The sequence below is a fragment of the Varanus komodoensis genome, unplaced genomic scaffold, assembly GCF_004798865.1.
Source record: "Varanus komodoensis strain SLA01 unplaced genomic scaffold, ASM479886v1 scaffold7_3, whole genome shotgun sequence".
NCBI classification, from domain to species: Eukaryota; Metazoa; Chordata; class Lepidosauria; order Squamata; family Varanidae; genus Varanus; species Varanus komodoensis.
The window spans coordinates 2,575,470-2,597,045 of NW_025336480.1; the positions used below are offsets into that span (position 1 = coordinate 2,575,470).

General features: G+C 42.3%; 1 protein-coding gene across 1 annotated transcript in view; it reads left to right on the forward strand.

Annotated features, from left to right (window-relative positions):
• The window catches only part of STK10 (serine/threonine kinase 10), a 97,050-nt gene that overhangs the window by 34,957 nt on the left and 40,517 nt on the right, over positions 1 to 21,576 (forward strand). The window contains exons 2-3 of the mRNA XM_044454325.1: positions 611 to 775; positions 21,342 to 21,390. Of these exons, the coding sequence (XP_044310260.1) occupies positions 611 to 775; positions 21,342 to 21,390 (214 nt within the window). The remainder of the gene's footprint in view (positions 1 to 610; positions 776 to 21,341; positions 21,391 to 21,576) is intronic.

Here is a 21,576-nt window from a genome sequence, read left to right on the forward strand (position 1 = left end):
CCCATCAACCCTAGGCAGGAGGACCTGAGGTAGGTGACAATGGGAACTGCAGTTCAACAACATTTAGAGAGTCATACATTCCCCATTTCTGATCTTTAAGGTTTTGTCTGCCTAGTAGTTTGTCTGCCTTATTGTAAATTGATTTTTTGTGGTTTTATATTGTTTTATTCTTGTAACCCACCCAGGGAGTCATGTGGCTAATAGGGCAGGTTAGAAATTAGATGAATAGTTGGTTGAGAAACTGGAGTACTGGTGGTGTAGGAGCTAAAGTACTGGAAATTATTTGCTAGGCTTCTGAGTTTCAGCCCTTTCTTTCCTTGTCTGCCATTTGGGGAATAGAGTTGGAGATGAGTTACAGCATCCATATTCAGAACTGCTTGTCAACATTTTTATAGCACTCTTAGTGCACCATGGTGGTAATAGCAAATTCTTCTTGTCAGGATTGCTCAGTTGTTGCATAACTGTAACTCTTGATAACACAATTTATTCTACCAACTGGAGGGGGATGCCACTTTACACAGCTGTTCAACTACTCTAAGAGGCTATCTATACTGTTGTGATGATCAGTGCTGGCATTTGATTATAGTGCTCCCTTTTTTTTATTTTACAGGCCAAAAACAAGGAGACAGGGGTTTTAGCTGCTGCCAAAGTCATTGAGACCAAGAGTGAAGATGAACTGGAGGACTACATGGTGGAGATTGAGATTCTTACAACTTGTGACCACCCTTACATTGTGAAGTTGCTGGGAGCATTTTATTATGACAGCAAACTATGGGTAAGGTTACTCCAATGCAGTCATCTTCTTTTTCCAGGTCAAAACTACCTTTCGGGGGTACTACATACTTTGGAGCTTGAAATTAAGATGCTGTCAGCAGGGAGACAGAGGTTGGCTGCAAATAACTTAGTTTTGTCCTGTTGAAGCTAATTTCTGGATACCTTAGTTCACATTAGTTTGTGATCTCCTTGTTTACCACTAATCTGTAATTTCTGTTTAATGACTGTGAATTTAAAACCAACAAATGGCTTTCCTCCCATTTTTCTTTCAGAAGGCCCTTGCTTACTGAGGCTGATAGACCTCGTTGGTTTCCTTCCTTCCTTCCTTCCTTCCTTGCAAAAAAAAAATCCACTTATCCTCTCCTGTTGTGCTTGCTGTATTATAAAACACTTCCAAAATTATCATTACGTGTTGTTTTGAATATTAGTGAAATAAACCCAGGCAACATTTTGCATTTCCCAATTAGCTCTTTTCTGATATCTTGTGAAGTTTGTTTTGAAAATCATCAAAAAAAAGTTAGTTGAGAGGCTTTGTTTAGTCAGTTGCCCATTTTGAATGTCACAGCATAGCATTACTTGCAGAAGATAACTGTGGTTGTATTTCACCATGTTTCTTAAATGCTGCTGTGAGATCAGAAATACTCTCTATCTGCCTTAAACTACCTGGAGTTCATTGTTGCATCCAAACTAGTTTAATGTATAGTTTGCTAAGAAGCCCATATTATAAATTATGGTGTCATCTTGATTTATTTAGACAAGCTAAAGGTTAAAACAGCCTTTCCTAACTTGGGCTTCTCTTTGGATATCTACAATCTCCATAATTTCTGACAATGGCCATTCTGGTTGGGGCTGATAGGAGTTACAAGCTGAAACCTCTACAGGCACTGATTTATACTATTTAGCACACCCTCAGTTCAAACTAGACATTTGTGATGGGATGGTGTACAAAAGTTTTAAATAAAAAATAAAATAAACTGTAATTATGAACTCAGTTAATTCAAAATGAAGAAATTCTAGATTTCTGGAGAAAGAGAGGAAAGTGCAGCAGCCTAAGACCTGCTTAAGTTTATTTGTATAACACAGAATTGTGGTTTAGTTTGCATCCAAAGTGGGCAAAGATTTACTCAGTTTTCCTCTGCTCTTGTGGTACAGTGCTTTTAACCAATGCTGAATTCTAAAAATAATGTTTTTTAGTTGTATCAATTGAGATTTGAATCTTCAACATGAAAATGCTTATCTCTTGCTAGAGGTGCACCCACACAGATTGGTGGAACACTGAAAAGTCAAATTTGTCTTTTTTCCGAAGAGCAATCAGTCAGTCTCTTAATTTTTTTAAATTCTAATACTTTATAATTGATATAATATATTAATAAATATCTTTGAAGTAAAATGCAAGTCTTTACATAATACCAGATCTACATGATATTGGATACCATATAGCTGAGAATAAAATCCAGTGAAGTCAATAGGATTGACTTCTGAATAAACGAAGTTAGGATCAGGTGTTGCTTTAAAATCTATATTCAGTATGAAGTTATGGTCAGAACAGTAACCAAACTGGAAGAATAGGAAAGAAAGGCTGGTCTTCCAGAATTAAGTTGTTGACATTAGGATAGGGTGGATCAACTTGCATACTGGAACTCACCTTGAATGTTAGAAACCGAAGGTATATTGGACTTTCCTTGAGATCTTTGTTTGAAGTGGCCAATAGGGCATTGCTGTAGAAGTGAAGTAAATCCTCTTCCTAAGATGACATTTTTCCTGCACAGGCGTATGAAAGAAAGCAGCTGTGCAAGTGGCAAATATACATAGGAGGGCAGTGTACTCGTCTAGGAAAAATGTGGCATACAGAATTTGTTGATACCTAGTGTGCAGTAACGTGAGGGGAAATTTCACTTTCAGGTATAGATTATTTTAAGTCAAGGTTATGTCAGGACATGGTTCTTGGTGTGTAGCCCTGGCAAATAGAATGCAAGCCTCAGCTCTTTGGAAAGCACTTTGGACTAGCCTTGGGAAACACAGACTCAGAACAGTCAAATACTCTCTTATGTTTTGAATTAAACAGTAAGCACAGTATTTGAGAGGCTGCATTTCAGTTATTGTGTTTCTGTCTATTTTGCAATTCCTCTCCCCACCCCTTGTGGACTTGGTGAGTTAAATACAATGAAGAATTAGGTCATTACAATACACTCCACATTTCATTTGCATACTTCAGTGCTCAAGAGAAGCATCACACTAGAGTCTTTACTGATCTCACTGAAAGCAGGTATAGGGTTCAAACAGAAAACTTTGAATGCCGTTCTAAATGAATGTACCATATTTCATTCTGACCTCTCAGCCTTTAAGGCAAATATTGTATTTTGCATTTTCTTCTTCAATTTTGAAAGTGAGTTGGAGGCTAAACTGTAGAACAGTTTCCTGAGCATGTGTACCAAATTTTACCCCAGTTTCTCAAACATTCAATATCCCAGTGTTTATCTCAGTGTCTTCAAGCTTGCCATATTACAGATAGACTAGCTAGTTAAAGGCCTTATTTTCCTTGACCAGTAAGGCTAGTCTTTTTATTCTGCTTGAGATCTGGTGTTACATCTTCTAAACGGTGTCTGCTTTCTTATGAATTTATAAGCCATTCTTCTACTTTATATATCCAACTGTCTTCTAATGATTGCTTCCTTAAAGATTAGGATTACCAAAACAGTGTTTTAAGGCATTGCTTACCAGGTTGATAGTGGGATCAAAGTACACATGGCAGACTGTTGCACTTTCAGCACCTTGAAGAAGCAGCTATCTGTCTCCAAAATATATAGCCATTTTATAGAACCAAAATTTAAAAAATAAAAATAAAAAGGAAGTGGTCTATGTGTCTCTCTTGCAAAAACAATGCAAGGCTTAAGAGGCATTCTTCAGTGTATGTGTGTGTTGTATGTTTATGCTTGAAGATGATTCTCTACTGGCACTTTAAATACTGACTATAGGACTTTGAGAAAAATGCTTGTCAAAACATCTCTAGTTGCATCCGCACCCCCACCTGGCAAAGCTGCCTATACCCTTGATTTTAAGCACTTAAAAAAAAGAAGTCTCATTTGTTTAAAGATCTACTGCTATTGTTCTCTATTTATTGAGAACCACAGGGACTAGCTCTTTCTAAGTTTCTGAGTTGATCAGTTCTTAGGAGTTGCATAAAAATGAGTCAGAGGATGGAAAGAACAGGTAATATCTTGCCCATTCTCTTTTCATTCATGTTGGTGTTATTTCACTCCTGACACAGGAACAGTTATGTGAATAAATGTTGGTTGGGTGGTTTTGCACAGTTTTGAAACTGAGAACACTTGTGCTTCTTCCCACTCACAAGCTGTTGCTCTCTTCAGTTCTCCTAGTTTCCTTTCAGGCTTTTTATTCACTTTGCATAGGGGACTTTTTCAAGTACAGTGGGCTAATTTCTAAGATCATCACAACTTAAACAAGCTATTGTGGGTATTTGTGAGCCATGGCATATACTGGGCATGATCTGAATAATTAATCACCAGATATGGCTACTTGTGTCATCCAAACATGGATGGCATGGCTTGTTGGAGGGTTGAACAACCTCAGATAACCCAGTAATAATCCATGGGTTATCTCAGGTCAGCCTCTGTTGTGCTATTTTTCTATATGTTTGGATGCTGCTGCCAATGGGACAGACACCTTCCATGCATGTACTAGTCCATGCAAGTTTTATAGCTGCATTGGCCTGCATAGATGAAATTGCATATATGAGGAATTCTCCAACGTGGTCATCACATGAAAGAAGACACTATGCAGTTCTTTCGAGTTTGTCAATTTTGGCAAAAACATTTGAAACTCAAAATGAAGCAACAGGTCCACAGTACAGGCACCACTCCATAGCCACTCATGAATTAACAAAGCTCCTGTGTATTGTTTTGTTGGTAGTGATTTAAAGGAAGTTGATTGAACTGGTGAGTTGGGAGGATCTACACTTAGAACCCCTTCTGTGTATCAGGAAGCACTGTCTTGCATCACACACAAATTCAACTGTGGGAGAAGTAGGAGAATGTGTGCAGGGAAATGGCCCTGTAAAAGTTTGGTGCTTGGTTTTGGTTTGTGTGTTTGCTTGCTTTTATCTGTTATGTAAAAGTTTGCAGGTTTTCTGGTGCAAAGGAATGAAGAAAAAAGTAATTCACAGCTCCTTTGCAAAAGCCAAAGCAAGCCCTCTTCTCCCCTGTGTGCCTTAGGCAGGATTCAGCACCACTGAAGGGAATACGATTAAAGTAGCCATGTATATGGAGTGTTTTCAGCTAGTTGTTCCTCACACAGCACTTGATGCAATGGAAAAGGTTTGTGCTACTCTCATACCTCTGCACATGTGCATAAACAAGTATTGTTGCTTTTGAAAGGCTGGATAAGGCACTTACTCATTTCAATGCCAGTCTTCCTCAGCCCACCATTGCACTCAAGTCACTCCTCCTCACCCCAGAGCACTAGTTACATTTAGCTCACACAGTTGCTGATACAGGCCCAATATTTTTATGAAAACCTGGGAGTGGGGGCCCAGGCATTCTGGTTTCTGGGATGCTTGTCTAGTACTCAAAGGATTCTTCTCTTAGTGTCAAAAGTATTTAATTTTTACAAAAGAAATGGTGATTGGCTTAGCATACTAACAGTGCAATCCTAAGCACATCTCCTCATAAGTAAGTTGCCATGAATTTGCTAAGGCTGGCTCTCAAACAGTTAGATATAGCATTACACTATAAAGGAATAAGCAAATTGCATCTAATCAAGTTGGAGCCATTCTAAGATGCAGGTTTCAGCTGCTAAGTGTGCCTATTTATTTATTTGCTAATTTCTATTTTTACAAATTTATGCAATGTAAAAACACCTCATCTCAGCTGCTCTAACCTACAATGTTCTCTGGCAGCTTATGGGGAACTAAAACAAAAAAGGAAAGCCATAGCTATTTGGTAAATCAATATTATGGGTGATGGGGAGAGAGAGACCATGTTCACCCATAGTGATCAGCCAGAACTGAAAAACTTTGACTTCTTAGTCATTTCTACCTGGTTGTTCCCACCAGTGGGAGTGGCTAAACTGACCAGAAATGCACCAGGAGCAAGAGTTTATCATCACATCTGAAGTGAGATTCCCACTTAGTCACTATCTTAACAAGGGGGAGTCTGATCCTGAAAGTTTGTTGTTGGTTTCTTACACCTAGCTTCTTTGGGAGTGACAATCCAGGCATTCTAGTTTGGAAGCAACTCTATTCTTTTGCTTTCCCACGAGTTTCTGATAAATTTAGCTGCTGTTTCCACTAGTAGAAGAAGCCAAGAAAGAATGGTCAGGCTGTGTACACTGTTTTTGAATGATTAGCTAGAATTCTCTACAATTTTGGTTTATTACGTGTAAATGTTGGTACAAAGAAGAGGGATGGAAGGGAATGACAGAAAAAGGGGGAAGGGAGAGAAGAATATGCACTGAATTAAAGAGATAATTCTTGAGTCCCTTAAATTATCTGTATGGACCTGAAGTAGTGTTTTCTGTAGTGACTCTTATGGTTTCTGAATCTTTGCTTTCCTTCAGTTGAAGAGGTGATGTCTGGTAGATGGTGCTTTGTGAACCTGGGGACAGATGGAAATTCTTGCTCTCTGAGGGACTCCAGGTGTCTCTATGTGATTCATGATCTCTGATCTACTGTATTCCTGTATTTAAAATGTGGTTTATTCTCAGCTTGTGCCCCATGAATGGACTGGAAGCACATAGCGGTTGAGTGAACCAAGTGAATGTGGAAATGGGTCAGTGATTCAGATAAAAGACTACAGGGAGACCCATGTAAGAGGAAGAAATGTGAATGATAATGATAATGAGATTGTGCTAAACATTTGTATAGCACCTTTGAGCACTTCATTATTTTCCTCAGCTTCAGTCCGAGGCACAAGATTCATAACTGTACACCAAAACATTTATTATTTACATAATGTCTCTCTCCTCCTCCTCACCCTCATGTAACATGCAGTTGGGGTTGAGGGGTGGCTTTTCCAAATATTTTATTCCTAGTAGGCTATTTTGTTTAGAAAAAATAAGGCGTTATGGCTGAGCACCCTGGTGAATAGCGTTTTTGTGTTATAAGAGAATAACGACAAAATGGGAGCAATCTGTTTTACAGCGTTATTTGAATTCCACCTACTGAATACTTGTATGCCAGGCAAGCTGTTGACATTTGATTGTTCCCTCCTCCCACCCCCCCTCCGGATAGGGAATGCTTTGTATTCTGTGAAGTCACCAGAAATCTGTTATGGCTTTGTGAGGTCACATGAGTGCCTAGGAGTGTGAGTGAAACATTTAGTCCTGATATTTAAATTTGTCAGAGCCAGCTCCTCTTCAGGTAGGACGGGCCAGTATGAAAGCTGTTGAAAAACACACATGCAAGGAAGAATGAAGGGAAGATTAATCACACAGACACACGAAGGTAGGGAGACACTGAGGGACAGAAAGAAAAGATACACAGTCTGCTCTTGGCCTTCACTTCCCATGTCCAGTTAACTCATCATTTTTGTACTATCTGTGGATATATTTCTCCAAAATTGCAGAACATGTTCCTTCCACCTTCTGCTGGATGCTGTCCTCAGCCTCAAAAATAACATTGAGTTAAATGAAAAACGGGAATCTTCCCACTTTCTTTCTTACCTCCATTATTTATCTATTGGATTGGTACCCTGCTTTTCTATCACAAAAAGTCACTCAGGGCAGTTTACTGGCATTATTAAAATTATTAATCCATAACATCTGAAGGACATGACATTTTGGAGAGTCACCATAAATCAGAGGCAAATTGATGGCACATGCTAACCACAACAAATCATAAAGTGCATTAAAGTAAAACAAGAAGATAAGCATTCTATTTCTATATACTGTTTGATCTGTTTCATGTGTTTAGTACCAACCTAGTCCCTGAAGGTTGCTGAGGCACTTTCAATTAAATGATGGAATATAATGATTCCATTTCATATGGAGACATAAATGTATTTCACTGACCTTGGTGTATTTTCTCACATGCTTCCTAGAGATAATCACCTGAGAAGTTTGCCTAATATTTTATGTATGTTCAACATACATTCTTTTCTACTAATGAACTTATTAAATGAAAAGTTTTCCCTAGAAAATATTGGTGCTCCGCATCATTATTCATAAAACATTCCCCAGACTAGAAAAGGAGGTGACTCTCCTATCTTGTTTGCTGGGCAGACAAGTAAGGCTAGTAAGGCTTACCCAGGGCTGCCCTCTAGGTAGATAGCTGCTATTCAATACCGCCTGCTTTGTTTCTTCACACTTGTCGCAGAAGGGAGGTATGATATCTTTCTTTGATCTGCAGTATGTAGAGTGTAATGGCTAAGACAGCTCTGCAAAAACTTCTTTAAGCCTTTTACGAGGTTCATTTTTCTTACATGGAGATGAATGGCACACAGGACACTATTTTCAAAAAGTCAGCACAGTTTACAGAGAGAATTGAATTGCACGTTTTGGGACAGTGTCAGAAGTAAAGAGAACACGCCCAGCAATATGCAACTATCTCTGTCTGTGTGCGCGTGCAACACACCCTGCTTTTTAGTGTTTTCCCCTTGTGGGATTAATTGTTGAGTGAGTTGCCAGTTTGTAAGAGGAGCGACCAAAGGTCACGAATTCTTCACATAGGAAGGGTGGTGCAAGTTTGCAACACTAATCTTTGCTTTCTCAGCAGTTAAATTGCCATGCCAAAGAGTTTAAATCCCCTTCAGTGAAAAGCATGGGGATTCTGTGAAAAGGCTTGAAAAGACAGGTTTTATCTCTTTGGTTAGAAGTTGCAAAGCTGTCTTGAAACAATGCTAATTCAAACAGCATTTACAAAGGATTCTACTGTATAGAAAGTAGAAAAAGTAACCAGTTCCCGCTGAAAGAATAAAAAGAGGATGTGAATGAGGTTTCTGAATGAATGCACCCTAAGCTAACAATATGGCTTGTGCAAATGTAAGATTAAGTAGGGCAGTCTCTTTCTTTTCTTTGCCTATCATGCAAGTAACTAGACTGCTGGTAAACAGTTTGTCTAACATACAGGGATCTATCATTTTGGCTTAGCATTGGTATTCCCTATGGTGGAGTACACTTGGAGGCTTTCCCAAATGAAATGTATGGGCCTCTGCTAATAGAGGCAGTTAAATTCAGCCAATAAAGCTCTTTTATATTTGTCCTAAGACCCCCAATTTTAATAGACAAACCAAGACACTGATTTTTTTAAGGTTTGCAGGCTGAAGAACTCCTGTGCAGGAATGCTAGGTTGGTTCCCTCTTTGCTGTCCTTTCCCCATCAGGCATAGATCTAACCCAACAGGCTGGCCTCTTGAATTTGGTGCTGTTTTTATTCTGCTGCAGTGTTTTATTGTATGTGTTCTCCAATTGTTTTAATCAATGGCTTCTTGGTTCCTGTTATTGTTAGCTGCTTGAGTAACTTTTTCTTGTTGAAAAGGTAGGATGCAAATCAAACAAAGGTTGCCACTTCCTCACAGTCGAAACGTGCCATACTGTTTAAAGACCATTAATGGATATTACAACCTGGAAAATACTGACTGTTGTTCTGTGACTGTGAACTTACACCTTGAAAATACATTCTTTGGCTTGCACCAAACATATGCTTGGTTAGTTCAAAACAATCATGCAGATGTTACAAGAAATTCACGGGCTGTTTTTCAAATCCTCCAGGATTCTCCAGGTCACCATTTTCACTCACTCTGCTACTGTACCTCCAGATGACTTTTGAAAGCCTGGCTTCTCTTTTGTCTAGAGGCATACTTATTTTCTTCAACACATTTTTTGATTGCACAGGTTGCTTTGCGCATAAGAGGGTCTGGAAACCAAGCTAATCAATAAGTCAGCATACTGTTGGGTTTTTGAAGTACAGGCTTTTGTACCAACAGCTCTTGGAAAATCTATTGCACTGTGTAAAAACGGTTTTCTACTGTGAGGTGACTTGTAAAATGACCCTGTTGCAAAAATGTGCATTGAACCTGTTCTTGTTTTGCCTCATGCCATTTCGGTTTTAATTCACATCTAGCAGGCTTGTTCTTATGGATATTATTACTATTAGCCTTGTTGTGTGAACTGGCAGGGTGCATGAAGGAAGGACACCTTTTGATTTCTCTCTTTTCGAAGGAACATGGAAATGTGTGGAGGTGCACTCTGAAGTCAACAAGATGCAGATGAAAGACAGTCCTTTGTCTATTTGGTGCCACCAAAGTCTTGCTTTGTGGAAAGAATATGCCAGTAGTTACCACGTGTGGCAATATATTATTGTTGTGCATAATATATTATTGATGTGCTTCCTCCCCAGTCACCTTTTTTGGCCATGATCACTAAAAGGAACATCAGTGTTCAGAGGCAGTAAGCCTGAGGAATGTATTGATCATTGTTGGAAAACATGTGTTAGACCAGATAGAGATTGGTGTGATCTAGTTAGGCTGTTGTATTCCTTGCTAAGATAGGTTCAACATTCTGGAACTTCACAGAAGGAATCTGGTATGCTGCCTCTTTAGAAAGGATTCACAGTGTCTGTTTTGGTGGCTCAAAAATTGGATCACTCAGCCATAGGACCAGAATTGTGCATTTGAGCCAGGAAAGGGAGGTCGCGGGGTTAATGTGTACTATAGGTTTAGATGAGGTGCAAGAATAATCAGTGTTCACAGTCTGTAGAACTTTCCTTCCCAACTCTTAATTTAAGCAAGACCACCAGAAAAGCTGTCCTACCTAGATTGGGAAATGGTGTGCCCCTGACCCATTTATAGCTTTAGATCTACTCCTATTTCTGTAGTCTGACTAGGGCTGGCTGGCTGGCTGGCTGGCTTTCCCCAGCTGAACATATAGTTACATATAGTTTTAACTAATAAGCAAGTCCTTTTAAAAATGACACAAATACTGTGTGCTGCAGGGTTGAACATCTGAAAAATTATGTCCAATGCTAGAAGGCAACCATGAGTGGGTTTTATACATTTGGGACTGTTTGCGTTTGTACTGCAATTTAAACTGGATTTCTAAGCTGTGCAGAGGCCATGTGCATTCTGGCAGCTTAAAAGAACCAGTTCTTGCCCATATTTATTCTGTGACTTTGTGGTCTTAATTGCAAATTAAGCTTCCATATAGCCTGAAGTGCCTGGTCCTGCTTAATCTTGGAAGGTAAGCAGGGCCAGGCCTGGCTAGTATTTGGATGGGAGACTTGGGTCCTGCATTTAGTAGGTGGATTATACTGATGGACATTCCAACAATAAGATTCTTTGATACTTAAGTATATACTACCCAGAGAGTTTCAGCTGCAGGCGGTATAGAAATGTAATAGTAATAAGTGCATCATGTTTTAATCTCCCAGTTTCTTTCTGCTTTGTTCATTGGCCTCCTACATCTTGCACTCAATTTTCTAAACTTTAGCTTATTTTGTTGCGCTGTACGTTAGTGCTATCCTTCCTCTCTGTCCTTCTCAAACTTTCTGTGCTGTAACTAAAATAAGGCAGCTGAACTGATCCAAGCAAATCTGGGGTTATTCCTCTAGGCTCCTATACAGATTGGTCCAAGGATGTCTCCAGGACAGATTCCTAGCTCTACTTGGTACTGAGTAAAGGCAACCAGAATTAAAATGGAAGGTAGTGGAATGAAGTGAATAGGACAAATCACAGTAAAAAGAATAATGGAAATTGTGTGCTTGGAAATGGAAAGTAATAATGAGCACATGAAGGTGCAGATACAAATGCACACATGCCTCAAGGTCTTTTGCCACCCTATGTCAAATTAGCAGGATTGAAAGCTGCTTGAGTTGACTCGTTCCAAACTGGCATGATAATCTTGAGGCCTTACAACTGAAATGGGCAACTTATAGCCCTTTTGGTATTTTGGCCTAGAGCTCCCATCATCCCTGTAAAGTATACCAATGGTGAGATATGCCAATGACTGTAAGCTAAAACACATGGAAGGCCTCAGGTTGCCAACCCCTGATCTATATCTATAGTGACTCATTCTCGCCACTGGTGGGGTAGAAAGAGATTGAAAGCAAGCCAAATGTTTCAGGAAAGGAAGTAGTGAGGCGGTGGGCTGTCATTGCAGAGGAAAACAGTTTATCAGTACTGATCCTATCAGCCCTGCCACTGGCTTGCAGCCAATGAAAGGGAGAAAAGGATGTGAAGGCCGAAGGGCGACGGCCTAAGGGTGGTGATGCCCTTTGGGGCGGTGCGGGGGCTGGGCTGGCCATGAACTTTGTGGGTGGGTTTCTGTAATTGGGTGGTTGTGGGGTTTTATTGTTTCTGTGTGATTTTATTCTGTTGTTTTAATGGATTCATACCTGGCTGCTTCCATGGGGTTGCCTGGGGAGTGCGTGGGCGCCGCCATTGGGGTGGTCTTGGGCAATGGTCGTTATGGCGTTGGGGGTTTAACGGGTCGGCATTGAAGAAGGAGGGACAGATGGTTGACACCTGTTCCCCCTTCTGGTTATTCCCCCAGCTGGAGGGTTTCTGGTATGCTTACCAACCACCCCTCGGACCTGTCGGTGCTGCTGCTTAATGCCAGGTCGGTCCATAATAAAACATCCCTCATCCACAACTTGATTGTGGATGAGGGGGCTGACCTGGCTTGCATCACAGAGACCTGGGTGGGAGATCGGGGGACGTATCCCTCTCTCAACTGTGTCTGCCCGGGTATCTGGTTCAGCACCAGCCATACCCGGGGGGGGAGGAGGGGAGGGGGTTGCTTTAATTCATCGAGCTTCTATTTCCCTTGTGGGGCTTCCTGTTCTCTCGAGGCCGGGCGTTGGGTGACCGAGACAGACTGGGGATTCTGCTGGTGTACCGTGCACCCTTCTGCCCAACAGACTCCCTGCCTGAGCTGACGGAGATCGTCTCGGACCTGGTGTTGAAGACTCCCAGGATGCTGGTCCTGGGGGACTTCAATCTCCATGTCGAGACTGTTCTGACCGGGGCGGTTCAGGACTTCATGGCCTCCATGAAGGCCATGGGGCTGTCTCAACATATCATTGGCCCGACCCATGAATGTGGACACACACTGGATTTGGTTTTCTCGACGGGGCAGGAAGAGGGTGATCTGAGGGTGAGGAATTTGTGTCTGACTCCTCTGTCATGGTCAGACCACTTCCTTGTGAGGTTTGAGCTTGATGGTGGCCTTTCCCTCTGTAAGGGTGTGGACCCTATTGTGTTGGTCCGCCCTCGGAGCTGGATGGATCTGGATGGATTCCTGAAAGCTCTGGGGGAGTTTCCGGTTGATAAAGCTGGCGCTCCTGTTGATGCTCTGGTGGAACTGTGGAATGGGGAGATGGCCAGAGCTATTGACATGATCGCTCCTAAGCATCCTCTCTCGGCAGGCAGAGCCTGTTCATCCCCTTGGTATACACCTGAATTACGGGTGATGAAGCGGGTTGGGAGACGGCTAGAGCGTAGGTGGAGGAAATCTCGGGACTGAACACACTTAAGAGTCCATTATTGGGCCTATGCTGTGGCAGTAAGGGCGGCAAAGAAGAAATTCTTCTCCACTTCCATTGCCTCCTCACAGTGCCATCCAGCGGAACTTTTTCAGGTGGTACAGGAGCTGGTACATCCAGGCCCTAAGAAAGATCCTGTACCACCCTCGATAACCCGCTGTGACGACTTTGCCCAGCACTTCAAGGAGAAAGTCACTCAGATTCGTCACAAGCTGGAATCCACTAGTGATTCAGATTCCTTAGGGGAGGTGCCAATGTTACCGTCTGGTCACATATTGTTGGATGAGTTTCAGTTATTGTGGCCTGATGATGTGGACAAGGTGCTTGGATAAGTAAGTACCACCACCTGTTTACTGGACCTTTGCCCATCATGGCTACTGTCCAAAGCAAAACACGGCATTGGTGCCTGGATCCTGGAGGTCATCAACGCCTCTCTGAGGGACGGCCGGGTGCCTGCCCCTCTAAAGGAGGCGGTGGTCAGGCCGGTCCTAAAGAAGGCGTCCCTGGATCCAGAGATGGCCACCAATTATAGACTGGTGGCCAACATCCCGTTTTTGGGCAGGGTGTTGGAACGGGTGGTGGGGGGACAACTCCAAGCTCTCATGGATGAGACTGGTTATCTGGACCCATTTCAGTCCAGCTTCAGACCCAGGTATGGCACTGAATCTGCCTTGGTCGTCCTGTATGATGACCTGTGCAGGGAGAGAGACAGGGGGAGTGTGTCCCTGTTGGTTCTCCTGGACCTCTCAGCAGCTTTTGATACCATCGACCATGGTATCCTTCTGGATAGGCTAAGGGGGCTGGGAGTAGGAGGCACTGCTTGGCAGTGGTTTCACTCCTACCTCGATGGCCGATTCCAGAAGGTGGTGCTAGGGGACTTTACCTCTGCGCCATGGCAGTTATGCCATGGAGTACCACAGGGGTCCATTCTGTCCCCCTTGCTAATCAACATTTACAGGAAACTGCTGGGAGAGGTCATCCAGAGGTGTGGGCTGCGGAATCATCAGTACGCTGATGATACCCAGCTCTACCTCTCTTTTTCAAGCAATCCAGGTGAGGCAGTAGCTGTACTGAACTGGTGCCTGGCCGAGGCAGTGGGCTGGATGAGGGCCAATAAACTGAAGCTCAATCCAGACAAGATGGAGGTCCTGCTGGTGGGTGGTTCAAGCCCCTGGGAAGGTGACTTGGATCTTGTCCTGAATGGGGTTGCACTCCCTCTAAAGGACAGGATCTGCAGCTTGGGAGTGCTCCTCAACCCGGAGCTGTCTTTGGAAGCTCAAGTATTGGTGGTGGTGAGGAGTGCTTTCCATCAGCTTCAGCTAATCCATCAGCTGCATCCTTACCTGGAGGACGACTGCCTAGCGACAGTGACGCATGCATTGGTTACTTCCCAGCTGGATATCTGTAACGCGCTCTACGTGGGGCTGCCCTTGAAGACAATCTGGATACTTCAGATGGTGCAAAATAGAGCAGCCAGGTTGCTGACGAGGACTGGGCGTTATTCTCATATAACCCCAGTCCTCTACCAGCTTCACTGGCTTCCCATCGAAGTCTGGGTTCAATTCACGGTGTTGGTAATCACCTATAAAGCCCTTAACGGCTTGGGCCCTGGATACCTAAAGGAACGCCTGCTTCCATATTTGCCTTTCTGCCCCTTGAGATAGGCAGCAGAGGCCCTTCTCCGGGAGAGACATCAGGAGGCAAAGTACCCGGAGGAGGGCTTTCTCTGTGGTGGCGGACCATCTGTGGAATGCGCTCCCCAGAGAGGTCCACCTGGCACTGTCGTTATTTGTTTTTCGGCCCCAGACTAAGACCTTTTTATTCAAACAATATTTTAACAATGTTTAATATTTATAGGTTTTAATTGTGCAGCTGGGGTGTTTCCGGTTTTTAACTGTATTTGTATTGTATTTATTTATTTGTGTGAGCCGTTCTGAGGCTATATAGCAAGGGGACAGCATACAAAAACTTTAAGTAAGTAAGATAGGCAGCAGTGCAGTCCCAAACTATAAGATGTGCTGCAGGTCACTGAAGCCACCACAGGCCTGCTTAGGTTTCATCTCTCCAGATGCTGTCCATCTTCCTTCAAACACTTCACAGCCTGCAGATCTCCAGGATGGTGTTAGGATGCTGGTTTACACTCCAGATGCTGTATCTGATGCTGGTATGTGCATCCAGAATACAGCTCTGTCTCTAACAACACAATTCTTCTCACACTTACTGAGAGTCAGTGTCACTGAATACAGGTAACTTATGCTTGAGACAACAATCACAGGATTGTGCTGTAAGTATCCTTGGAATGCAGCCAAGGCACTAAAGTGCTGGTCTGTAGCTTGCTTTGCCCAGAATATTTAAATTACAGTTAAAACCATCAGTACTTCAAACAAAACTTGCCAATCATAGCAGTAATTTTACTTATTCAAACCTCCTGGCATAATCCAGGTAACAAATTGCTTAATCAATCTCTTAAATAAATTGGAGTATTGCTCATTCCACAAAGGCCTTTTCTGGAGCAGAAACCTTGTGTTCTGAGCCTAAGGGAGTGACTGTGTCTATGAACAATATATGTTATTATTTAGTTATTAACAATATTTGTCAGAATTGTTAGGAAACTTAACTTGCCTTCCAAGGTAAACTGCTGTTTGACAAAGTGGCTTACAAGGGTGTAAAGCACATGAAAATTCATGACAGGTGCTCAGGATGCCTTCTCAATGGTTGGTAGCTTCAGGAAAGCTCCCCTGCCCCCAGTGGGGCAGGGAGATTAATGGCCATAATAGCAATACCCTAACCTGGCTTCCTTGAACCAGCTGTCCTGTGGTTCCTGGAAGCTGGCGGTTGTTCTGACCCCTCCTGCCAAGACCACCTTCCGTGGTCATAAGAACTAGGATCTTGTGGAGGTGTTCTTGGTGACCAGCTGGTAGTTCTGCTGTCTGCTTGGCTGCTAGGGCTTTCTGATCAGGAAGGGTGTTGAATTTCTGCCATGCATTTGTTAAAAGCAGAGAAGTCTCTGTCATCAAAAGCAGTGTTGACAAGCTAGCTGGCAAACATTTGACTAGTATATATATATACACGTGTGTGTGTGTGTGCTCATATGTGTATAAAAATCTCCAGATATTTGAGCAGTGTGAAACAAAACCAACATAACTGAAAGCTAGCTAGAAGGAATGTTTTGTACCCCAGACTGTTGTGCTGAAGTACACTGACAACATTTTGAAATCCAGGAGAGTAATTATTAATCAGATTGAGCTATTGGTAAAAAAGAGAACATAATAGTAGGTTGTCAGAGTGAGGTGGCCCAAGAACTGCCAGGTAGTAGCATTGTTTGCTTTTCAAACAAGTAAGCAGAAATGTAAAGAATGTAATGTTGATATTATTCTTAGTCTCTCTGGGTTTTGAGAGAAAGAATGTTCTGTCTTCCATTTTAAGTCACAATCTCTTCTCAAGTACTGGTATTCTCTTGATTTGAGCAAACATTCATGCAAACAAATGGTTCTGTTAGAGGTATTCTGGATTTCTGTATCTGATGACGTGGATTCAAATCCATGAAATGTAAGCCATAGTAAATCTGTTTGTCTTTACAGTGTCACATGACTGTCTATCATAAACTAGAGAAGGAGTGGTAGCTACTTTAGAATTTCCTATATAGTTAAATTTCAAAAGCAAGGATCTGGTGTACCATTTTACACTGTAAACTTTGTTAAAAGTGTGAACTAAAGACCCATATTAGAAATTACATTGATGGTAGAAGTACTTAACTCATAAAGCTTTAAGTACTCCCACTGTAACAAACATTTTCTACTGTGATAAGTAACTGTTTTATGACTTAAATTTTCAGTGTATGGGTAGCAATAAAATGACTTATCATGAAGAGAACAGTGGTATTTGTAACATTTAGCAGTGTGACAATGGATCCAATTATCCCAGGAGATTGTGGGTTTTCCCACACTAGAGGCATTCAAGATGCAACTGGACAGCCCTCTGAGAGGGATGGGTTTAATTTGGAGTTCTGCACTGAGCAAAGGGTAGGACCTTCTGGCCTCTTCCAACTCTACTATTCTGTGCTTGTGTGATTGGTTTTGTAGTGTCTATCTAGCATTAACTAGATGATATCCTGAAATTGTTTCAAGAGGCTACTTCTAGCCACAGTCAGGCATGTGCCAACACACGCTGTATGGATAGATGAACAACAGTAAGTGATACTTGAGAAATTGACTCATAGATGAATCAGAAAATGCATTTGCTGTAATTGGAACATGTGGCCTCTGACAAAGAGTGAAGCTCAAACCACTGTGGTCCAGGTTAGACATGGCTAAGTGGGGTAGAATCAGCCTTTCAAGGCTGATTCTGCTCTCTGCAAATGTGTTGCTGAGTACTACTAGACTGATGCTAGTTTAATTCCAGGGACCTACCTTTGACTGGAAGTACGTAAAAAACAACACAAAAAACCCACCTCCAAATCTGCTGAATGTTCATCTAATGGCTAAGGAATGTCAGTAAAGCAGTTCTTACTGGACATGTTCATTGCCCTCTCCAGATATATATTTGTACATTTAAATCATATCTTTCTTTCTTTGTGGAGTTCAAGGCAATGTCCATGAGTTTCCCAGGTGGTCTTCCCTGAAGGCATTGATCAGAACCAGCTTTAGTATAGTGATGGCTGTTACTTGAAGTTGCTAAATAAAGCAGACTGAATTGAAAATGAAGGGAAAATCAGGGCAGGTTTTTATGTAAAGTTAGCCACTTCTACTATGGAATGCACAGAACATGCTCATTTTTTCATACATAGGAAACCCAGGCTGAAAGGACGCTTATTTGGTTCCACCTGGCTGCTAGGAAACATTCCTCTCCCCCTCAGCCCACTATCCCTGTAACTTCTGTTTGCACTCAAGGCTCACTGGTGCACCCAGAGTTGTTCATTAGCTCTTCACCATGAGTGGCCCTTGTTATTGTGCGTGGTGTTGTTGTTACATGCTATCAAGTCATGTCTGACTGGCAACAGTATGAATGAATGCATGCCCTCCAAGATACCCTGTCCTTGATAACACTGTTCAGTTCTCATGAACTCAAGGTTGCGCATTTCCTTTATGGAGTCAACCCATCTCATATTTGGTCTTGCTTTTTTTCTTCTGCCTTTGGCTTTCTCTGGCATTATTGCCTTCTCCAGTGAGTCCTCCTTCTCATAATATGCCTTAAGTACAACTTAGTTTCATCATTATTGTTTCTAGGGTAAGTTCTAGCTCAATTTGACTTAGGACCCACTTATTTCCTTTTCTGTTGGGCCAAAGAATTCTCAAAGCTCTTCTCTAGCACTATATTTTGACTTCACTGATTTTCTTCCTTTTAGCTTTCACACCCATACATTATGATCAGGAATTGTGCATACTGTGTCAGGATCTGGTGCATCAGTGGCAGGAGTCAAGACAGAGACACCAGGAGCAAGGCAACAGAACTCAAGGCAGGGGCAAAGTCCAAGCACTGGTCAGAGCCTGGCAGTTGGGTTGGAGGCAAAGTTCAATAGCAAGGTCCAATAGCAAGTCCAAGTCATAATCACAGAACATGCCAAGAAGTATGTATTAGAGCAAGACAAAGACACACTCATGCACAAGCCACTGGCTGAGAACCAGGAAAACAGCAAGAGCAGGTACCTGAGGGAGAATAACTCGATGGGATTCAGGAGCTATGAAAGTGTGTCAAGCAAGGCAAGGTGGCAAGGCACAATGCAACAGGGCACAGCAGGAACCAGATCCAACTAGGGTCAGGCAAGATATAATAGCTGAACCACAACTAGAAGGAAAACCAGTACTACTGAGGTGAGACAGCAAGGCACAAAACAAAAAGGTAGGACATAGCAGGAACTAGATGCAGTAAGGGTCAGGCAGGATGTGGACACTGGGACCATACCACAGATAGCAGGAAGACCTACATTGCTGAGGTGGGACAGTGAAGCAGGATACATACAGCAAGGCAGGAAAGATGAAGGCATTCCAGCAAACAGGATGACCTCTGTTGCTAGGGCAACTTCTGAAGGGAAGAGCTTGCTCTTATATAGCTCTTCCCCCAGGACTCCCAGCTCATCGGGTGGCTGATCAAGCAGGGTTTGGAACAATCTTGTGAATACTGCAGTGGGAGTTCTTGTTCTGGCCACCTGATGGAGCCCCTGAGCAGCCCAGATCCTGGCATACTGTTTTAAAATTGTAAACATAAATCTACCATTAGCTCACCCCTTAATTTTGGGGTGAGCTCCTGGCAGTATTCCAGTAGCTGCCTCCTGTGCCCTTAGATCATGGTATGTTGCTTGGCTTCACTGATTCTGACTTGCTAAGTAGAGATTATTTACCTGATTAGCCTGACACCTGAAATTTGATACGTGATGCTACAACTACATGGGGCATCTCAGCACTTCCCGCTCATCCTTCAAAAGGCATCCTCCCAAATGATATCATTACCTACCCACTGCTGTAGGTAATAGTCAAAACTTGGGGACATATTGTTTACCTCGTTGTAGAGGCTTGTTTTGCAACATAGAGCAAGCCAGATTAAACATAGAAAATTGGGGTCTGAAGGTTTGATTGACTCCTTGGACTTAGATTTGGGGTAGGGGCCACTCTTCACTGCATCCAGAAATACAGATATCTGCTTGCAAAACCTTATATAGCTGGGTGTAATATATAAAGCCCTGTTCTGAAATAGTCATCTTGTTCCCTGAGTTCAGAATGAAATAGTAGCTCCTGTAAGCAGAAATGTGTGGTTAACATTTTGGTTGTGATCAAGCCAAATTATAAAAATGCAAGACCAATTGGTAGTGACCTCAAGGGATAGCTTAAGGACTTATTACAAAGAATGCTGTGAAGGTGACAGACAAGCATCTTCTTTAGTACAGTTATACCACCACAAACCAATGAGCTTTATCTTCAAAAGATGAGTGTTCTTTATTCATTTTGAAAGGCAGAGTCCATAAAGAATCACTAATTATCCAATTAACTTGAAGCAAAAGGGAGCAAGGGGTACTGAGTTTTAAGATGCTTCCAAGCTGTTGCCTCCACGTCAGCTCTCAGCTATGACAGCAATCTCATCCTGTTGGCAAGTTCAAGTATCTGGAACAGTCCTCAGTATAAGCTGCAATCAAATCCTGTAAACAAATGCATAAGTGGAATGTGAGGCTTATAGCTGCTTTGGAAGGGCCTCCAGGTACATGGAGGGTGGGCTGGTTTTAATTTTGTCTATGAGGGTAAATGAACTGAACAGATATTTCCATGCACTGAAACTAAGGCGGTGTGTTACCGCATTTTTTTCTGTTGGAGGTCTTGTGGGATATGTCCTTCATGATGTTCAAATGCCAAGAAGAGTAATATAATAGTTAAGAAAATCAATTGCAAACCAAAATGCCTCTTGCTGTCATGCTATTGTTTGATGTGAACTCCCTCGATAGCCTTAGGCAAGCCACCATCCCCTCTTAGCTTCTACACTACCCAGCTTTGCATCTGCAATATGGGGAAAATATCTTCCATACAGTGGACCTCCCAAAGTTGCCAAGCCCTGCCCTTCAGGATTGTTGCAAGGACTCCATAGAAGTGCTTTGAATTCCCCAAGCACTATGTCGAAGGGAAGCAGTCGCCATGTGATTTCTGCTGGGGAAAGCTGTAAGTTGGGCTGTCTTGATCTCTTGCAGTGTGTGTGTGTGTGTGTGTGTGTGTGTGTGTGAGTGAGTGAAAGTAATCAGACACATCTATATATAGTGGGCAGGTGTAATCAACCTGTTCACCTCTCTTCACCCCTCCCGTGTGTGTGTGTGTAGAGGGAGGGAGAGATTAATGAAAGATTTTTTGTATATGTATGAGGGTAATCTCTTTGTTCCTAAGAGAAGCATCTTAGTCTTGATTGATCAAAAACTTTTTAATAATGTTTCAGAAGTTGCTAATAAATAGTTCAGTTGTGTGAAAAGTAAGTATGAGTGTAACTTCATTTTGGGGAAGAAAAAACTGACTTCATATTTTTCTGTCCACTGGCTCATGAGCCATACTCTGAAATATATGTTCTACATGCCCATTTAAACCATTCTCTTTCTCTTTTGCTAGATCATGATTGAGTTTTGCCCTGGTGGAGCAGTGGATGCTACTATGCTAGGTAAGTCCCAGAATATGTCCTTTCGAGGTCAGCCAGTAGATAAAGGAGCACTGACCTCTGCCAGTTGTTGTTGCACCTGCATCCCACCACCCTGCACCCTTGCAGGGAGTCAGAGAGCAGGCCTTTGCCAAAAAGGACGAAGGTGATCCCCTGTATGCATGAGGGTTTAAGTAAAGAGGAGCCATC